Raw genomic sequence first — 17249 nt, forward strand, 5'->3', positions numbered from 1 at the left:
AAAAATAAATAAATTATTAATAATATTAATATTTTATTGATTTGCCGGAGTTGGTGCCCCAAGACCGAGGAAGCCAAAGCATGTCCTCCGTATCAGAGAAAGATGTGCATCTCTCGTCTCCGGCTGTGGAGATTGTCCCCTCAAAGGTACGTTTCATCTCCCTATCAAGGTGTACTTTGAAATTTACTTGTGCCAAGTATATATGGTTGGTTGACTATCATCTAAATAGATTGCTTACTATGTGAGTGACTTGGCGATGATTAAATTTGCATTCAAAATTAAAACATCCAGCTATTGTGCAAACCGTTCATCCTTATAAGTATGCTGGGGATAATGTAGACCTGCAAGGGCTCAACGTGTTCAAGGTGTGTTGACTCATTGCTTTTTCCGGGCATCTTCCTTATCTTTTCTCACTTACTATAATGTTTATTGTGTTTATATGTATAGTTGGCCTTTCAGTAGTGGCTGTCCTTTAAAAACAGGCTTAGGATATGTTTGCTGATACGTTTAAAACCTTCTACAGGAGAGAATTAGTGTCTTTGATATTATTGGTTTCACTGGTTCCGAACTGATTTCTTCAAAACCTGATGGTAAGCTAGTTATGTGCTACTTGTTTTTGAGTCGTGCATTTTATTCTTACAAAGTACAATGTCAGTTCAAGTATTTAATAAAATTTTGTTTTGCAGGGTTTCTGAAATCTTGGGACAGCTCTATTGATCTAGTTAACGTCCATAAGCACGAGATACGTGATGGACAATTGAGCTTTAGAGGGAAAAGGGTGCTTGAGGTAGTTTAATCTTAGAAAAATCTGAAAATATTATCGATCACTGCATGTAGCTTTTGTTTTCATTTCTTTGAATTAATTTTTCAACTATTAAACACGTTATATAGGCATTTCATTTTCCTTACAGCAAAACATGTTTTAGGTCCATTGAATGATATTGTTTAACAGCTGAAATAAAATGCGCAAAGGTCAAGTAAATATACCCAGACTGGAAAACAATTTTGGCTTTTATGTTCGACTTGAACTAATTGACTTAAGATGCTCTAAGTTTCCGCACTCTTGTGCTTCTCTGAAATTCCTTATTTCATTTATTGATAAAACAGTTTTCGGAAAATGAAATCTGGAAAATGAATTACATTTTTGGAAAATATTTTTCAGAAAATATTTTCCAGTATTTGGATGTTACATTGTAAAATGTTTTACACTGTTTGGTTAATTTTTCTGAAAACAGTTTTCAGAATCTGTTTTTAATAAACTGTTTTTAATAAAAAGCATACATATTCAATATTTTTTTATTCCTTACCTTTTAGTTTTATTAAGTTCATTTTATTTTTTTATATAATTATATTTTATAAAACTTTGTATTTTTATAAGTACGTCAAACTAAATTTTTAGATAATATTAATAATTTATGTTGATTGTGTTATAAATACACTATTTTAGGTTTAAAATCTTCATGATGTTTATTCATTATTATTTTTAGAAATAAATTTCAACATATAATTAATATTATGTAGGTTTTTTCGATATAATATTAATAATTTATTAAAAATATATTATAAAAATTTATAAATATTATGTAGATTTAATAGATATAATCTTAATAGTACACCACATTAAATCATCATTGTTCTTCCTAAACAGTCATTTACTCCTTTCAATTTCAAGATGTGCCAGGTATGGATTTCTTAAAGAATCATTACTAGTTTCTGCTTGTAACTTTTGTACAAATGCTGATGCATTTTCCACACAAGAATCGAACTGTAGAGAGACCAGATTGGATTTTATTACCGTTGTATAAAACGGCATGAGAACTAACAAGTATAAAATCCAGCAAGCAAAATTCAAAAGTTATAATTAATATACCACTTCATCTGTCAAGTGAGCAAGCTTGCATTCCACAATTTTTGGGGGATTAATTGAAACATTGATTGTTTCACAGGACCAACTGCTGTCATCCTCAAATAAACAGCCTAGATAATGTAGGAAAGCCTCCCAATCATCCCCACTGACAGTTACAACGAAAAGAAAGAAATACCACTGTTAAAGACAAATGTTCAGGAATGAATAATTCAACTCAAAACCCAAGTCCACACTAGTAAATTGCCATAGTTACTCGTGCAAAGTTGTGCTGTAAATTTCTGTACCATCCATAAGCATACCATAGTTCTAAGATTTTCTGGTATACATTAGCTGCAGCAGCATAGTCACCTGCCCGAGCAAGAAGCTTCCCCTGTCAACTTGAAGTCGAAGAACATAGTTTTGATAAGAGAAGAAATGCAGAAAATCTCCACATGAAAATAATGTTCAATCTTTCACATAACAGTGGATTTTGAACAGGCGACATCAACGTCCAAAAGATATTTTCAATATCAATACTAATATACTCTTAACAAGTAGGGAGTATAAGCTTCAGAAAATACCTGTATCCGTAGCTTATCAACTTCAACCATCATAAGGGATCCTAGTTTACCCCCGAGAATATCCAAAGCATTAACGTATTTAGTTTGTTGCTCCAATATTGAAAAGTAGACAATAAGAGCTGTACAGATGTAGGATTAGATATGATATGTAACTTAGAGCCAAAGAGTGAAACTTCACGGTACCGACAAAGGTAAAGAGATGAAACAGAACTGTACCTTCTGGCTCATGCAAACCATGGGAAGCAACATGCATCTTAAGTAAACCCTCGGCTAAGAGTAACAACTTCTCTCCACCGTTTCCACAAAGAACCTGAAGAAGTTCAGACCCCACAAATTAAGCAGTAGAAGTAGACATATTCTACATTATAATTAGCTCTGAAACATCTATATCACTCTTGCAGAGGCATTCCAGTATATGAATCCTTGAGATAATCAAGTAGACTATAAATAATATTGAAAAACAAGATAAACCAAGAGGGCCTGAGCTGCAGCCTGACATACATTTCAAATAAACACGTGACATGTCTGTCCATTTTTTATGAATGATGTAAAAAAATTATGGCCTTCATATCCCTTTGGATGATATGTTACTCAATAGTCTTCCAATGTTCTACAAACAAGTAACACTGCCAAAAAATAGATCTTCATATCCCTTTGAAGAATAGAACTTCCGTTAAACTATTGAAAACATATAAATAAATCCCAGCAGGTTTTTTATGCACAAAAATACCAGAATTTTCGGTACATATTTTATATTTCTCCAAAACCTGGACAAAGGCTATATATTTCTTAGCAGTTGGTTTCTCCAGAGGTAAACTTCACTTCACTAAACTGACACCATTCATCAAATCTTCTTTACAGAAAGGACTGCAACACTTTCAAACTTGAACCTAGATCGGATTGTTTTACCAGTGCAACCATCAACAGATTCAATCTTGGGTATGGAGACAGTAAGTTTTCGATGTAACCCACCTACATGTAAGATATTCTTTCAAGATAGTTTTATTTGAAAATTATGCTTTATTTTAAAATTTTAAATTGGAAAGATTATTTCCAATGTTTTATTTTTTACATGTTTAGTCATGGCCACAACTAGAAGAAACAATGTGCAAAACTTTAGTCAGGACCAATCAAGAATGGATGGCAGTTTGATTTCATTTCCAAAATTGGGTAAAATTCATCTTTCTCAGTACATTGGAAAGATTATTTCCAATGTTTTATAACATTTTCATTCTATTTATGAAGAAGGCACTAACTTCAATTCAATTTATTAAGACCAGTACCAATGGACGACATGCTCAACAAACTGGGGGAAAAGGAAAAAGGGAGCATCAAAGGAAACCAGCAGAACCTGCAACTGGATGCTACAAACTGCCCAGAGTAAGAACCTTTCTTCGCCAAAGAGCTTGTACATTTTGATGGCTGTCTGGCGGAAACATAAAAACCGAATAAGTAACAAAAATTATGCGTTCGTCTTCATAGAGAGATATGCCCGTAAAGGAATGATAGAATTTAAAAAACAAGTAAACACGAACTTGTTGCTGCTCTACAAAGGAATACTCTCGAACATAACAGTTGAAAAGCCCCATCATTAGTTCCAAATTGTTTGGGAATTTCCCGCAAGCATGCTCGTAACAGCTAGTAGCCAACTCCACAGAAAATTACAAAAAAATCATATAAAAAGATACTTATAGGCAACTGAAAAACTACGGGGAACACAATTAATGAGTCAATCGATTTAGCCAAAAAGAAAAGAAAACTAACGGTGATCGAGTCGTTGGAAAACAATTTGCAGAGTACTAAGAGTAAGATCGTCCATCAACAAAGACTCATTCTTATACAAATGCTCTTTCGCATTTAAACAAACAGACAGTGCTTCATCGGGTTTTCCCATTCTTTCCAATATCAAAGCTTTTAGAGCCTGCAAATAATCAAATCCGAAAAATATGACTACTCATATAAGCTAAAGAAGAGATCATACTGCGAAAGAAGATGCTTAAACCGATTAAAAACGTACAAGAGCGTAAGGAGAATTGGGATGTTTGGAGAGGAGAGTCGTAGTGATTTTGAGAGCATTTTTGAACTGTCAAGAATCGATGGCGTCCCAAATGGGTCGAACCCGACGCTCCGGAATTCCACCAGCTAAACCAAACTTGGAAACCATCTTCTGCTCAATTCCAGGGAATCGCTATCAAATAAACGCCGGTGAGAAGGAGGCCACTTGATCGAATGATTTAGGGTGTGGAGAGATTTAGGGAAGGGAAAATGAAGGAGCGTTAGGGAAGGGAAAATGACTTCCCCTTTTCTAAAGGCGACACCGGTCAGATTATATTTTTTGTTCTAATATTTTTAGTAGTAAAATGCTCTTTTACATCAGTTATATGTTGATATGGTGTCACGTGGGATAAGACGCGCCCCTGCACCGCGCTATATGCTGACATGGATACACGTGGATAAGACGCGCCCCTGCATCGCGCCTTACGCCACGTAGGGTATAGCGTGAGACAGGGAACGCGCCTTATCTGTGTATCTGACATAATTACACATAACGCGTGGCAGGAGCCGCACCGTACCTTTAACTGATATAATTATATAAGGCGCGATGCAGGTACCGCGCCTTGTATTGCTATAAATACCCACATCCCTACTTAGGTTTCTCACATCTCTTCTCTCAACTTATAAGTTAATACAACAATTCCGTCAACGAGTCAATAATTCTGGCAATCTTCTCATATTTGATTTAAAAGTTCGTGCGCTTTTTCGTTATAAGATAATTTTGTTATAAATTTTTTATTATACTTATTGTTTATTATGATTATTTGAAAAAAATATTATAATAATTATTTTTAATTATTTTTTGTGTTTGTAAAATTGGAAAGCGGGAGTATTCGTCGAAATAGTTTTACGGTGCATGTAATAATATAAAATTATATTATTTAAATTATTTACGTTGATGTGTAAAAATTTTATTGTGTTATATTTTCGTTCATATATTATTTATTTATTTATTTACGTCGAAATAATTATTTTTTTGCAGATATAATATTGTCGCACTTTTAAACTGAAAGAATGGCGCGACTTTCCGCTATTGTTTATTATGATGGTGAAATTCGAGAAGATGAAACCGGTGTTGTTTTCGTATCAAATGAGCGTGTTAAAATATCATTCAAGAAAAACATAAGTTTTGAGGAGCTGATAACGAAGATTTCGAGGAAGATTCATGTTGGAAGTAGTAGAAGAATATCGTCGTTACAGTACAGATTTCCAACATCATTGTTGTCATTAACTTATACAACGTTCGAACTTTCGAACAATGATAATGTTGAAATGATGGTTGAATCTCAAAGTAATTATTCAGACGCCGATGTTGAGATGTATACACATTTTGTTCAAGTGCGTGCTTCTCGGGGTCAATCATTAAGCTCCCACTACGGGCTGGCTGAACAAGTTGATCAAGTTGATAGCCCGACTACGGTAATGTGTAATGATTTTAATGCTATAATGGGGAGACATTCATCTGCAACTCCTTATGATATGTACCGAAGTTGGTCTACGAACAATCCGTATGACAACATCGCGTCCAGTTCAAGGGGAAGGCATTCATCTGCAAATTTCTTTGACCATATAGCAATGCCATCAACGCAACCATCTGTGCAGTTCCCATTTGACACGATGGCTTCAAGCTCCAGGGGAGGCATTCGACTGCGAGCTTTTTCGATCTCAATGTCGATTTGCCTTCTAGTTTAAGGTGAAGGCGTGCAAGTAGTAGGTTATTCGACCTAAATGTGGCACAAACTGTCCCTCCTGCACACATGTATGAAGCTGATTATGGTGCAATGTACGGGCCAGAATTTGTGGATATGCCTCATCTCGGTGACTATGGATATTACTCATCAATAAATAATGTTGAGTTATCTTTAGGCATGGAGTTTTCAAGCAAAGAAGAAGCGGTGGTGGCTATAAAAAATTACAATATCCGTAATTGTGTTCAGTCCAGAGTCGACCGCTCCACGACCGAAAAATATGTATGCTACTGTGCCCGACGCGAAAACGGATGCAATTGGATGGTTCACGTATCGAAGAGGAAGAGGAAAAATAACATATGAGAACTAACAGTATACAATGGTCCTCACACAAGTTGTGCTGGAGGGGTCAACCAAGATCATCCCAACTTGAACTCTGAAGTGATATGCTAAGCCATCACTTAATACGGGAAGACACGGCTGTATATCACTAACTTAAGATTCTTAATAAAAGGATCTAATACAAAATATTAGACTGACTGCCATTTTATATCTATAAAAAAATTATATAAATAAAATATTAAATAAATTAAATACTTAAATAAATTAAATACAAAATATTAAAAATATAATAAAATATACCTTGAGAGAAGTTAAGAGAATTTGAGAGAATTTGGTGTGATGAAAGTGATTGATGATGGGGTATTTATAGGGAGAATTAGGTGTGAACCGTCATGGGTATATGTGTAATTACACGTATAGCGCGGTGCAGGGGGCGCGCCTTCCTGACGCGTGTCAGATTCTGGGGAAGGCGCGGTCCCTGCACCGCGCCATATGTGTAATTACAGATATACTCCGCGCTTTACACACGTGTATCTATGTCAGCATATAACGCGGTGCAGGGGGGCGCGCCTTACCCCACGTGTATCCATGTCAGCATATAACGCGGTGCAGGGGCACGCTTTACTGCTAAGGGTGTTAGATTGAGAAATATAGTCTGACCGGTGTTAGATCGATAATATTACCGGTCACCGGTGATATATCGGGAAAATCATCTTTTCTAAACGGTAAGTTGTTTTACGGTGAGAGGAGTCAATATTACGTTGACTGTAAAACATTTTCAGTTGACTTCTATGTTTTCCTTGAACCAAACATATGAAAACTGATGTTTTCTCTCAAAACAAACGGACCCTAATTTATCGGTTTTGTTGCTTCTGATGTAGACTGTGCTCTAATTATCTTATTTGATATTTTTTACAGTTGGGTTGTGGCTATGGACTTCACGGGATTTTTGCTTGTCTAAAGGTATACCATTTTATTGATCTTAGATTGTTGCAACTATGTACTGTATGTATCTCTTTCATTTTACTAATTCTATAAGGTCTTAAGTTTATCGACTATTATTAGATCAGGAATTACATGTGTGCATATATTAGTGATGTTACTCGAGAATCAGGAATGTCTTAACATTTTCATGTATTTGGAATGTCCTTGGAGGATCGTGTCCTCGTACCCATGTCGGATATGGTTCGGACATGGGCGTTGGACATGAGTACTTAACAGGAAAAATTATGAGTTTGAACAACCTAGTATATAGTGAAGGGCTGGTGGGGGGGAGGGAATACGATAAATGAGAACAAGTGGCTTCTGTTATATGCTGAAAAAGAATAGCAATATTTCTTATAAAGGATTGACTTGCACCCCATTTATTCATTTCCGATACAGGGTGCTTGCACAGTGCACTTTCAAGACCTCAGTGCGGAGAAAATACAATGCACTACCATACCCAATGTTCTTGCAAACCTTGAGCAAGCCCGGGACAGGCAAAGCCGACAGCCGGAGAGTCTTTGACTCCGTCCAGACAAACTATTGCCCCAACAGTGCACTTCTACGCCGGGGACTGGGAAGAACTCCCCTCTGTATTATCTGTTGTCCGGAGTGATGTGTCCGAACTGACTACTGGGTTGAGCTTTAGCTTCTCCGAGGAGGATTTCTTGGATGGATGCAGTAGCCAAGATGGTAGCATAATGGCACAAGAAATTTCTTCAAGGAGATCGAGAAGGCTTTCGAGAAGTCGGGCATGGGAAAGAGCTATCGAGATCGACCAGGGAGAAGGCGGTTATGATGTTATATTGATGACTGAAATTCCATACCCGGTGTCATCATTGAAGAAGTTATATGCTCTAATTAAAAAGGTTAGTTTCTTATTTCACTTTGCCTGTTTTCTTTATTATGTCCTTGCTGGTTTTATAAGCGATGCGACTGAACTGACGTTGGCATCCCGAGAAATGCATGATTTTCCGTATGGGTGTACATGTATAGAGTTGATGCCCTGATGCCACCGCATATGTTAAATTCCTCTCTTAGTCTCATCATTTTTTAACTCCGCATTTCGACATAATTTATCATGTCTAATTCTGATTATGAACAACTAGTGTCTGAGGCCTCCGTACGGAGTGGTCTACTTGGCAAGAAAGAACTACGTCGGCTACAACAGCGCAGCAAGGCACCTCAGAAGTCTAGTCGATGAAGAAGGCATTTTCGGAGCCCATTTGATCAAAGAGGTGATGGATAGAGATATTTGGAAGTTTTTCCTCAAGTGACAAAAGTTTCAGGACTACACAGAACAAAAATTGCTGCTGAAGTGATTGCAAATGTCGTGCTTAGTTCTTTTGTATTGGTGTTAGTGATTACATATACCAGAAATTATTTCAATTCTTTTAATAGTAATAATCAAAGTGGAACATTTGGGAAGAATTAGTGCAGGCTAATTTTGCTATTTTTTTGTCATATTATATTCCATTTGTAATTGTAAATCAAAATTCAGTTAATTTGATGTCTTTAATTTTCTTTTCATATATATATATATATATATATATATTCTAGTTTTCTTCATGCATTTAGGGGATTGTACTCTCATACTCATATTCTAATATGTGATACGCACAAACATTTTTTTTTTTTTGAGGAAAACGAAGAATCGATGTAACATAGGTTAAACTAATAGATGAAACAACAAAAGTTTCAAAATATGATCAAATTGACTATTGAAAAGTCTCAAAGATAGATAAGCAAACTATAAACATCCATTGAAGTAGGCAAGCCAAGCATATGTGCCTCTATGGTGAAGGAACTTGCCAATGTTGTCTTGCCACATGAAATAATAGGAAATACGAACCGGTGCAAGACGATGCCAAAACTATACAACTCCGTCAGGCATCACGAACTATAAATATCATATAATAATCCGCTAGACGGGTTCAAAAGAATGTTCTTGGTTGTTGCGAACTTTCATTCATTGAAAAAGGAGACATTACATGGCTTAGGTGTTCCACTACTTGCAAGAGAAGAACTGTGAAGGTGCCAACTAAATAAAGGGAGAATCTGCAAAAGTTTCGAATTTTTACGAATTGCCCTGCCTTTGGTTTTCAGCTAATCTCCACCAAACCATCCTGCCGCAGTGCATCAAGGTCAGGATTGCCATTAAGAATAGAAGAGGAATCCCGATAACGCAGCCATCATAAGCAAAATTTATCAAAGTCTGGAGGAGAAATGTTGGTAAAAATCATTCACAAACAACAAAAGTTGTATGAGAGAAGTGAACTAATTTTGACAATACAAGACAAAATACGAATTATCAACATAAAGGAAAAGGTAATTGTTTGAAAAGCATCAACTGGATGCTTATATCATAAACTATCTGCTGTTAAATGGTCTGACATGCATGAAATAAGCATCAACTCATGAGGCTACTTTACCAAAAAGTTTCATGCATTCGAGTAAATACTAATATGACAAGGTATTTATAACAAACTGAACCAATAGAAAACATCCACTGGATATAAATTCAAACCCAAACGCATGAGGCTGCCGATGCATAGATTATTGATATTATCAGTTATTTTATGCCTCAATGCTACATGGCTCAAACGAATAAGGCTACATGGATGTTGAAAACACTGTTTAAAGATTTGAAAATTTGCAAATTATTGGCATGGTAAACTGTTGGAAAACATGAAATTGTGGCATAAGCACGTAAAACAGAAGTAGAATGTTACCATCATTCCAGCAGCAAGATGAACAGATGGAACAAAAAATTGGTCCACTTTATCCCTTCAGCATAACCATTAAACCCGATAACCATTGAGAAAGTGTGGACCGTTACAAATGCAAGAGCAATAATTGCTGCAATGTTGGATAAAAGCTATTAGAAAAGATAAACTTAACTTCAAGTCCAATTTTTACGTGGTTCTTAATAGGCACCAATCCACAGAAAATTAAGACTACCTAAACCTAGAAATCTATTCACTAATCTAATCTCAATCTATGGGTTGCATGATGCTTGATGCATTGCATGCAAATGAAAATATATACAGATGCATGTAATAAAAATAAAGAAAACACAACTGACCAGAAACAAGGAAAAACAGTATCTGTGAACACCGATTGACAAAATAGGTTGCTGGACCAAATGCTGGAGTTAAGATGCTAAGACAAAAGAATACTGCATGTGCTACACCATGACCTAACCCGCCAGCTGAAGCAGTTAATGGAAATTTGATATCAGTGCATAAATCAAATTAGCAAGAAATAATGTTCAAAAAGAATAAAAAACAGATATAAATATAATTTACTATTTCCACAAAGATCCACAAGAACATGAGAAAAAAGGGGATCATAGTATGGCCAGACTTATGCCTTCGATCTATATTCCCAACAAACATGTCTTTCGTACGAATTGATGCTTGTCTAGAACTAAAATTTACTTCAAGTCAGCTCATAAAAAGTCTGATAGAATAACTAAGAGGATAGGAGGATTCTCTTCTGCAAAATTACATAAAAATAACCTTTACTATTTCCTACAACAGTTCACCAGATCCAAGTTCCTTTTTTCCTATTCATGTATAAAAGCAAGTTAAGAATGGAAGCCTCTTCCGATCTTACCAAGAGCAATTTGCATCTTATCAGTCAGATACAAGCGTGGCTTCGAGACCCTATCAGCAAAAGCATCCAATATGTCTTCTAACCTCCTGAGAAAGATCAAATGCAAGCATTTATCGGCCTGTACAAAACATACTGTTATATCCAAGTACACAGACTCTATACAACTAAACAAAAAACCCCTTTATATGCCTAATCATATGGCTCAATGGACGATGCATATATATAACCCCTAATGAACAAGCTTCAAGGTTCCCCCCTCAAACAATAGGAAAGAATAAAGAACCCAAATAGCATCAACATAAGAAGTGAATTCATTCATTTTGTCATCCAAAGAAAGGATTTAAATTTCCTCATTGTTCAAAAACAATACTACTAATTGATTTCAAATTTTGTTTTCAGCTTCAGAAAAAACAGAATGGCAAGCAGTGAAAGCAATTGGCTTACTTATAAGCTTTCCAGAAAAGAAGGAGAAGACCTTCTTGAAAAGCAACGGATGTGAATATAAGAATTGCAAAAGGCCACCACGTTGTTGAATTCAAAGGAAGGAAAGCTCTCCAAATTCCAGATAATATTATCAAACTTATAAGCCAAACCAACGTACTGCATTATCAATAAACAAACGAAAAAAAAGTTACAATTTTGAAGTGAACAACAAACTCGGAATTGAAAAATAGATAAAACCTGGAGAAAAAAAGAAGGGACGGAAAGTGAGAAAAAAAAAAGGGACGGAAAGTGAGGGAAAACCTGGAGAGGAGAGTGAGGATCAAGAAGGGCTTTTTGGAGATAACGGGGATGAAAAGGGATAGAGACGGTCCTAAAGCCACCAAAGCGTACCCAATCCCTGCAGCCACCGTCATTGTTCTCCGATTATCGTTTCCTCTTTGTCGTTGCTTTTACTTGACATGAACTAGGATTGGTGAAGGTTTTAAGATTTCAAGCTTTCAATTCAATGGAAATTTGGTTAATACCTCAAAGTAGTAAAAAGATCTCGAAAATTTCAATATATTTTTTTAGGGTAAACTACACGGGAGGCCACTAAACTATAGTTAAAAATCAATTTGACCACCAAAATTTTAATTGAATCAATCAGACCATCCAACTATTTAAATATTTCGATCAAGCCATCGGCCGTTAATTTTTAATGGGAGGTGGTGATGTGTTCGTTAATAAAATTGGCATAATTCTATATTTGGTCTTTAATATTTACATATTCTATTAATTTAGTCACTATTTTAATACATTTAAATAAATTTAACTATCCAATTATAAAGGAACACGTATCAATACATGATTGAAAGATTTTTATTTATGAATTTTAAATTATTTAATTAAATAATTTTTCTATCAAGGGAAAATAAAGGTTAGTTCTCCTCTCGCCTAACCAATTGTCAAATGGAAACCGCCCCTGTCGTCTTGGGTCAAATTAAATTTTTATGCCAGTTTCTTGCATGGAAATCGAGTTGCATGGTCAGGGGTGATTATACGAGATGTAGATGGGTTAATTTTGGGTGCTTCTCGAAGGAAAGTTGAGAGAATCGCCTCGAGTTTTGCTGCAGAAGCGGTGGCTGCTCTCCATGCGGTTCGATTGTCTCTTGATTTGGGTTTTACCCAAGTCATTGTAGAGGGAGACTGTCGCTCTGTGATACAAAGCTTGGTGTCGTCGATGGCGGACTGGTCGGAAATTGGCATATGGGTTCATGAGGGGAGGAAACTAGCAGCGTCCCTTCGTGTATGCCAGTTTCAACATGTTCCTCGCACCGGAAATAAGGCGGCATACCTCTTAGCCTCCTTTAATAGTACTAGTACAGAGGACCAGTTCTGGGTAGAAGAAGCCCCACACCGCGTGCTGGTTCAGGTGGATGAAGATCGCCGTTTGATCGACCCTTAGTTGACGGGGATTCTTTGATGCTGCTGTGCAAAGGCTCCATCGTCTTTTGTTGGGTTTTCTTGCTACTCGCCGATGGTTTCATTTCTTGTGCAAGGAAACGGATGACTGCTTTGTTGATTTCTTTAATTTAATTTTTTGCTCTATTTTAGCGTTCCATTTTCCTTTATGTTAAAACTAAAGGTTTTGTTTTTTTAGCGTTTTAATTGGGTGATGGATGGATAGAGAAATTATTTAATTAAATAATTTAAAATTTATAAATAAAATATTTCAATCATGTATTAACACGTATCACATTATAATTGGATAGTTAAATTTATTTAATTGTATTTAAATTGATAAAATATGTAAATATTAAAGACCAAATATAGAATTATGCCAATTTTATTAACGGACACGTCACCACCTCCGTTAAAAATTAATGGTCGATGACTTGATTGAAACATTTAAATAGTTTGGTGGTCTGACTTATTCAATTGAAACTTCGGTGGTCAAATTGATTTTTAACCATAGTTTAGTGGTCTCCCGTGTAGTTTAACATATTTTTTTACTACAAATTAGGTCGAAAAGGGTTAAATCAATAAATGTCCTCTAATGATCACTCAGAATTTAAATTAGTCCTCAATTTTAAAATATTGTAACTAAATCCTTAAATTATCAATATTATATCCATTATAGTTCAATATAATCCTTCCAATACTTTTTAGGGTAAAATAAGGTTTAGTACCAACACTATCAGATTTTATCTATCTTAGTACCTAAACTTTCAATTTTTCAAAATCATACCTAATGTTTATATTTGTTGAAAATATTTTGATATTTCGATATAACAAATTAAGTATAAATGAATTTTAAGATTTTACAAAAGATTTTTATAAGTATATTTGATTAATTAATCGAATATCAAATTATTACTCCAAGTCTTTCAAGATCAATTTTAATCCTTACTAAATGTGTAAAATTGTATTTTATACTTAAACTATTTTTGAAACAATTTTCACAAAGTATTTTGAACCAAAATCAAGCCTTAAATCAATTTTACAAAGGCATGCACCGATACATCAATCCATGCATCGATGCATCATTGAATAAATTGAACATCGATGCATTACATGCACCGATGCACTATACATGCATCGATGCACTCTGATTTTAAATGAAAACATCGAATGCATTTAATGCATCGATGCACACACCATGCATCGATGCATTCAGGCTTTTTCAAAACATATAATGCATTTTATGCATCGATGCATACTTAGTGCACCGATGCACTAAGTGTTCCAACGGTCAAAATATTTGAATTTTACACTGATGCATCGATGCACTATGGTCATGCATCGATGCATCGATGCACCGACGCTCCCAACTGTTTTAATTAATTATTTTCACACTCAAACGGCTCTATTAACTCCACTAATCATCCCCAACGTTCAGGATCAATTCAAGGAGTATTTAAACAAGCTTAGAAGCCATTGATCAATAACAATTATCAAGAATCAAGAGAGAATCAAAGAGAAAGCATCAAACCTCAAGTTTGAGCAATTTCAAGCCTATTTTTCATTCAATATTCATTTTGCTACTTGTACTCAATTGTATTCATTCTTGAGTGTTCTTTTCTTTGTTCTAGAATTGTGCAAACATATTTGTATTGTGAGGTTTTTCTTGTAAGTTTGCGAATTTGTAATCTTTTCTTTGGGAAAGAGTGTTCTTAAGAATTGGGGTATATTCTTGAGGGAGTTGTAAGATTATCTCTTTGGCCTCAAAAGAAAGAACAAATTAGTGAATTTGTTGGAAAATCCTTAGTGTGGATAGCTAAGGTAGTGGACATAGATTTTGTTTGAGAAAGTCGAACCACTGTAAATCGATGTGCAATTTCTTTCAATTTTCTGCAAAAGCTTCCACCGAAATTTTTAATTGCCAATTCACCCCCCTCTTGGCCGATTATGTCGATCGATTAACTCAACAATTGGTATCAGAGCTCACTCATTTGAAGGTTTAATTGCCTCTTGAGTCGATTCGGGAAGAGTTACATCGATTACCAAGTCATCAATATCCTCAGCTTCAAATTTCGACTCCGGTCTCGATTCGATGCCCGTCAACAAGCCTCCTTTCTTCAATGGAGCTAACTATGCCTATTGGAAGAATAGGATGATGTACTTCATTCAAGCAAGTGACATGGGAGCATGAAATGCCATAGAAGAAGGATACATCAAGCCTCTCACTCATCCAAGGTTGTGGAGTGAAGGAGAGACAAGATTGTTTCAACTCAACTCCAAAGCCATCCATATCATATATTGTGCTATTGGACCAGATGAATAAGGAAGAGTTTCATCTTGTACAACCGCCAAAGAAATATGAGACAAACTTCAAGTCACTCATGAGGGTACCGATGAGGTAAAAAAATCTAAAATTAGTATTCTAACGCATAGCTATGAAAATTTCAGGATGAAACCAAATGAAGATATCAAAGATATGAGGGATAGATTTTCAACGATTTTCAATGGTCTCAAATTATATGGAGAGATCATTTCAAATGAAAAGCTTGTGAGGAAGTTAGTTTACTCTCTTCCAAAAGCGTGGCAATCAAAGAAGACGACAATCATAGAGGCTAAGGACCTAACATCCTTAACTCTTGAAGAGCTAATTGGTTCCCTCCTCACTCATGAAATGATGCTTGAAGATGAGGTGGACCTCGTTAAGATTGACGAGACACCAAATGAGAAGAAGAAAAATATCGGAGTTGCTCTCAAATCCACAAAAGATGAGAGTGATTCGAATGACGATGATGATGACGAGGAAATGGCATTATTTTCCAGACGATTTAGAAAATTGATGATGCCCAACCGAGGAAGAAAATTTTAATGCAATGAAGGCTTCAAAACTGAATCGAATAAGAAAGACCCGATCATTTGCTATGAATGCAAAAAGCCGGGGCATGTCAAATATGATTGCCCATAATTGAAGAAAAAGGGTCAATCCAAAAAGAAGCACAAGGCTCATGTAGCTACATGGAGTGATGAAGAAGGTTCCGATGAAGAGGAACAAGAAGTTGTAAACTTGTACTTGATGGCCATCGGGGAAGATTCTAAGGTAACCTCTAACTCATTTAATTCAGATGAATTATCTTATGATGAGTTGTTAGAGGATTATAATAGGTTGGCTTCGAATTATAAGACTCTATTTTCAAAATACAAAAAATGATGTTTCAAAATTGAAAAACAAAAATAGTCTTATATCCAAAACCAACAATGATCTTGAAAGTAAGCTTAAAGAATTGCAAATCAAAATTGATGATTTTGAAAAGAAAAATAATGATTTGCATAACTTACTTTCAAAAGTTCATGATGATCATCAAAAAGAAATTGATGATCTTAAAGCTTCTTTTAATAAAGTTGGTACAAAGCATTTTGAAAAAAAGGATAAAATTCAAAATCCAACTTTGTTAGAAAAAGTTTTAGAAACTACAATCATAGAGGTCCTCAAAGAACTTCAAATGGTAAAATCATTAAAAGTATATGGGTTCCTAAAGAACTCATTACTACTAAAGATAAAGATGTCCTTCATAAATGGATACCTAAAGGGACTAAAATTTTAGAAACTAATGAATATGGACCCAAAAGAATTTGGGTACCAAAAATTAGGAATTAATCTATGTTTGTAGGAAAAGGATCATTGCTATAAGGCACGGGAAACAAATCCAAATTCATGGTACCTTGATAGTGGATGCTCAAGACACATGACCGAAGACAAAAGCTGGTTTATTGAGTTTAACGCCAAAAATGGAGGAGAAGTGACTTTTGGCGATAATTCAAAAGGTCACATTGAAGGTATTGGTACTATAGGTAATACCTCTTCCATACAAATTAAAAATGTTTTATTTGTGAATGGATTAAAGCATAATCTATTGAGTATTAGTCAATTATACGATAAAGGATTCAATGTCTTGTTTGAAACTAATAGTTGTAAAGTCATTGACATTGCATCTAATCAGATTATGCTTATTGGTCATAGAATAGGAAACATATACATGGTGCATTTAGATTTTTTTGACATGACTAATTTATGACTAGTTGCTAAGGATGAGCATGATAGTTGGTTATGGCATAGGAGACTAGGACATGCTAGTATGAGTGTTTTACAACGGCTTATTCAAGGATATTTAGTTCAAGGATTGCCTAAGCTTAAATTTGATTATGATAAAATCTGTGATGCTTGTGCTAAAGGAAAACAAAAGTGAGTTTTTTTTA

At 35.3% G+C, this 17249-nt stretch overlaps 1 protein-coding gene and 3 pseudogenes across 1 annotated transcript; 2 read left to right on the forward strand and 2 right to left on the reverse strand.

Annotated features, from left to right (window-relative positions):
• Positions 1–46: 46 nt before the first annotated feature.
• Positions 47–9020, forward strand: LOC120128199 (annotated as a pseudogene).
• On the reverse strand, positions 1580–4675 carry LOC120128236 (annotated as a pseudogene).
• A 239-nt stretch (positions 9021–9259) lies between the features above and the next one.
• Positions 9260–12045, reverse strand: LOC120128211 (annotated as a pseudogene).
• A 461-nt stretch (positions 12046–12506) lies between these two features.
• LOC120128345 lies at positions 12507–13002 on the forward strand. Its single transcript, XM_039146033.1, has 2 exons — positions 12507–12531; positions 12587–13002. Exons 1-2 carry the CDS (start codon positions 12507–12509, stop codon positions 13000–13002), a joined length of 441 nt encoding a protein of 146 aa, XP_039001964.1.
• Positions 13003–17249: the final 4247 nt, after the last annotated feature.

This window comes from Hibiscus syriacus, unplaced genomic scaffold, assembly GCF_006381635.1.
Source record: "Hibiscus syriacus cultivar Baekdansim isolate YM2019G1 unplaced genomic scaffold, ASM638163v2 tig00110478_pilon, whole genome shotgun sequence".
NCBI classification, from domain to species: Eukaryota; Viridiplantae; Streptophyta; class Magnoliopsida; order Malvales; family Malvaceae; genus Hibiscus; species Hibiscus syriacus.

What these genes read in the sequence shown, in the direction of transcription:
- LOC120128345 (XM_039146033.1), top strand. Translation starts at nt 12,507, where the DNA reads ATGGAAACCGCCCCTGTCGTCTTGG. An exon ending in AACCGCCCCTGTCGTCTTGG is followed by an intron (nt 12,532 to 12,586) that starts GTCAAATTAAAT and finishes TTGCATGGTCAG; the next exon opens with GGGTGATTATACGAGATGTA.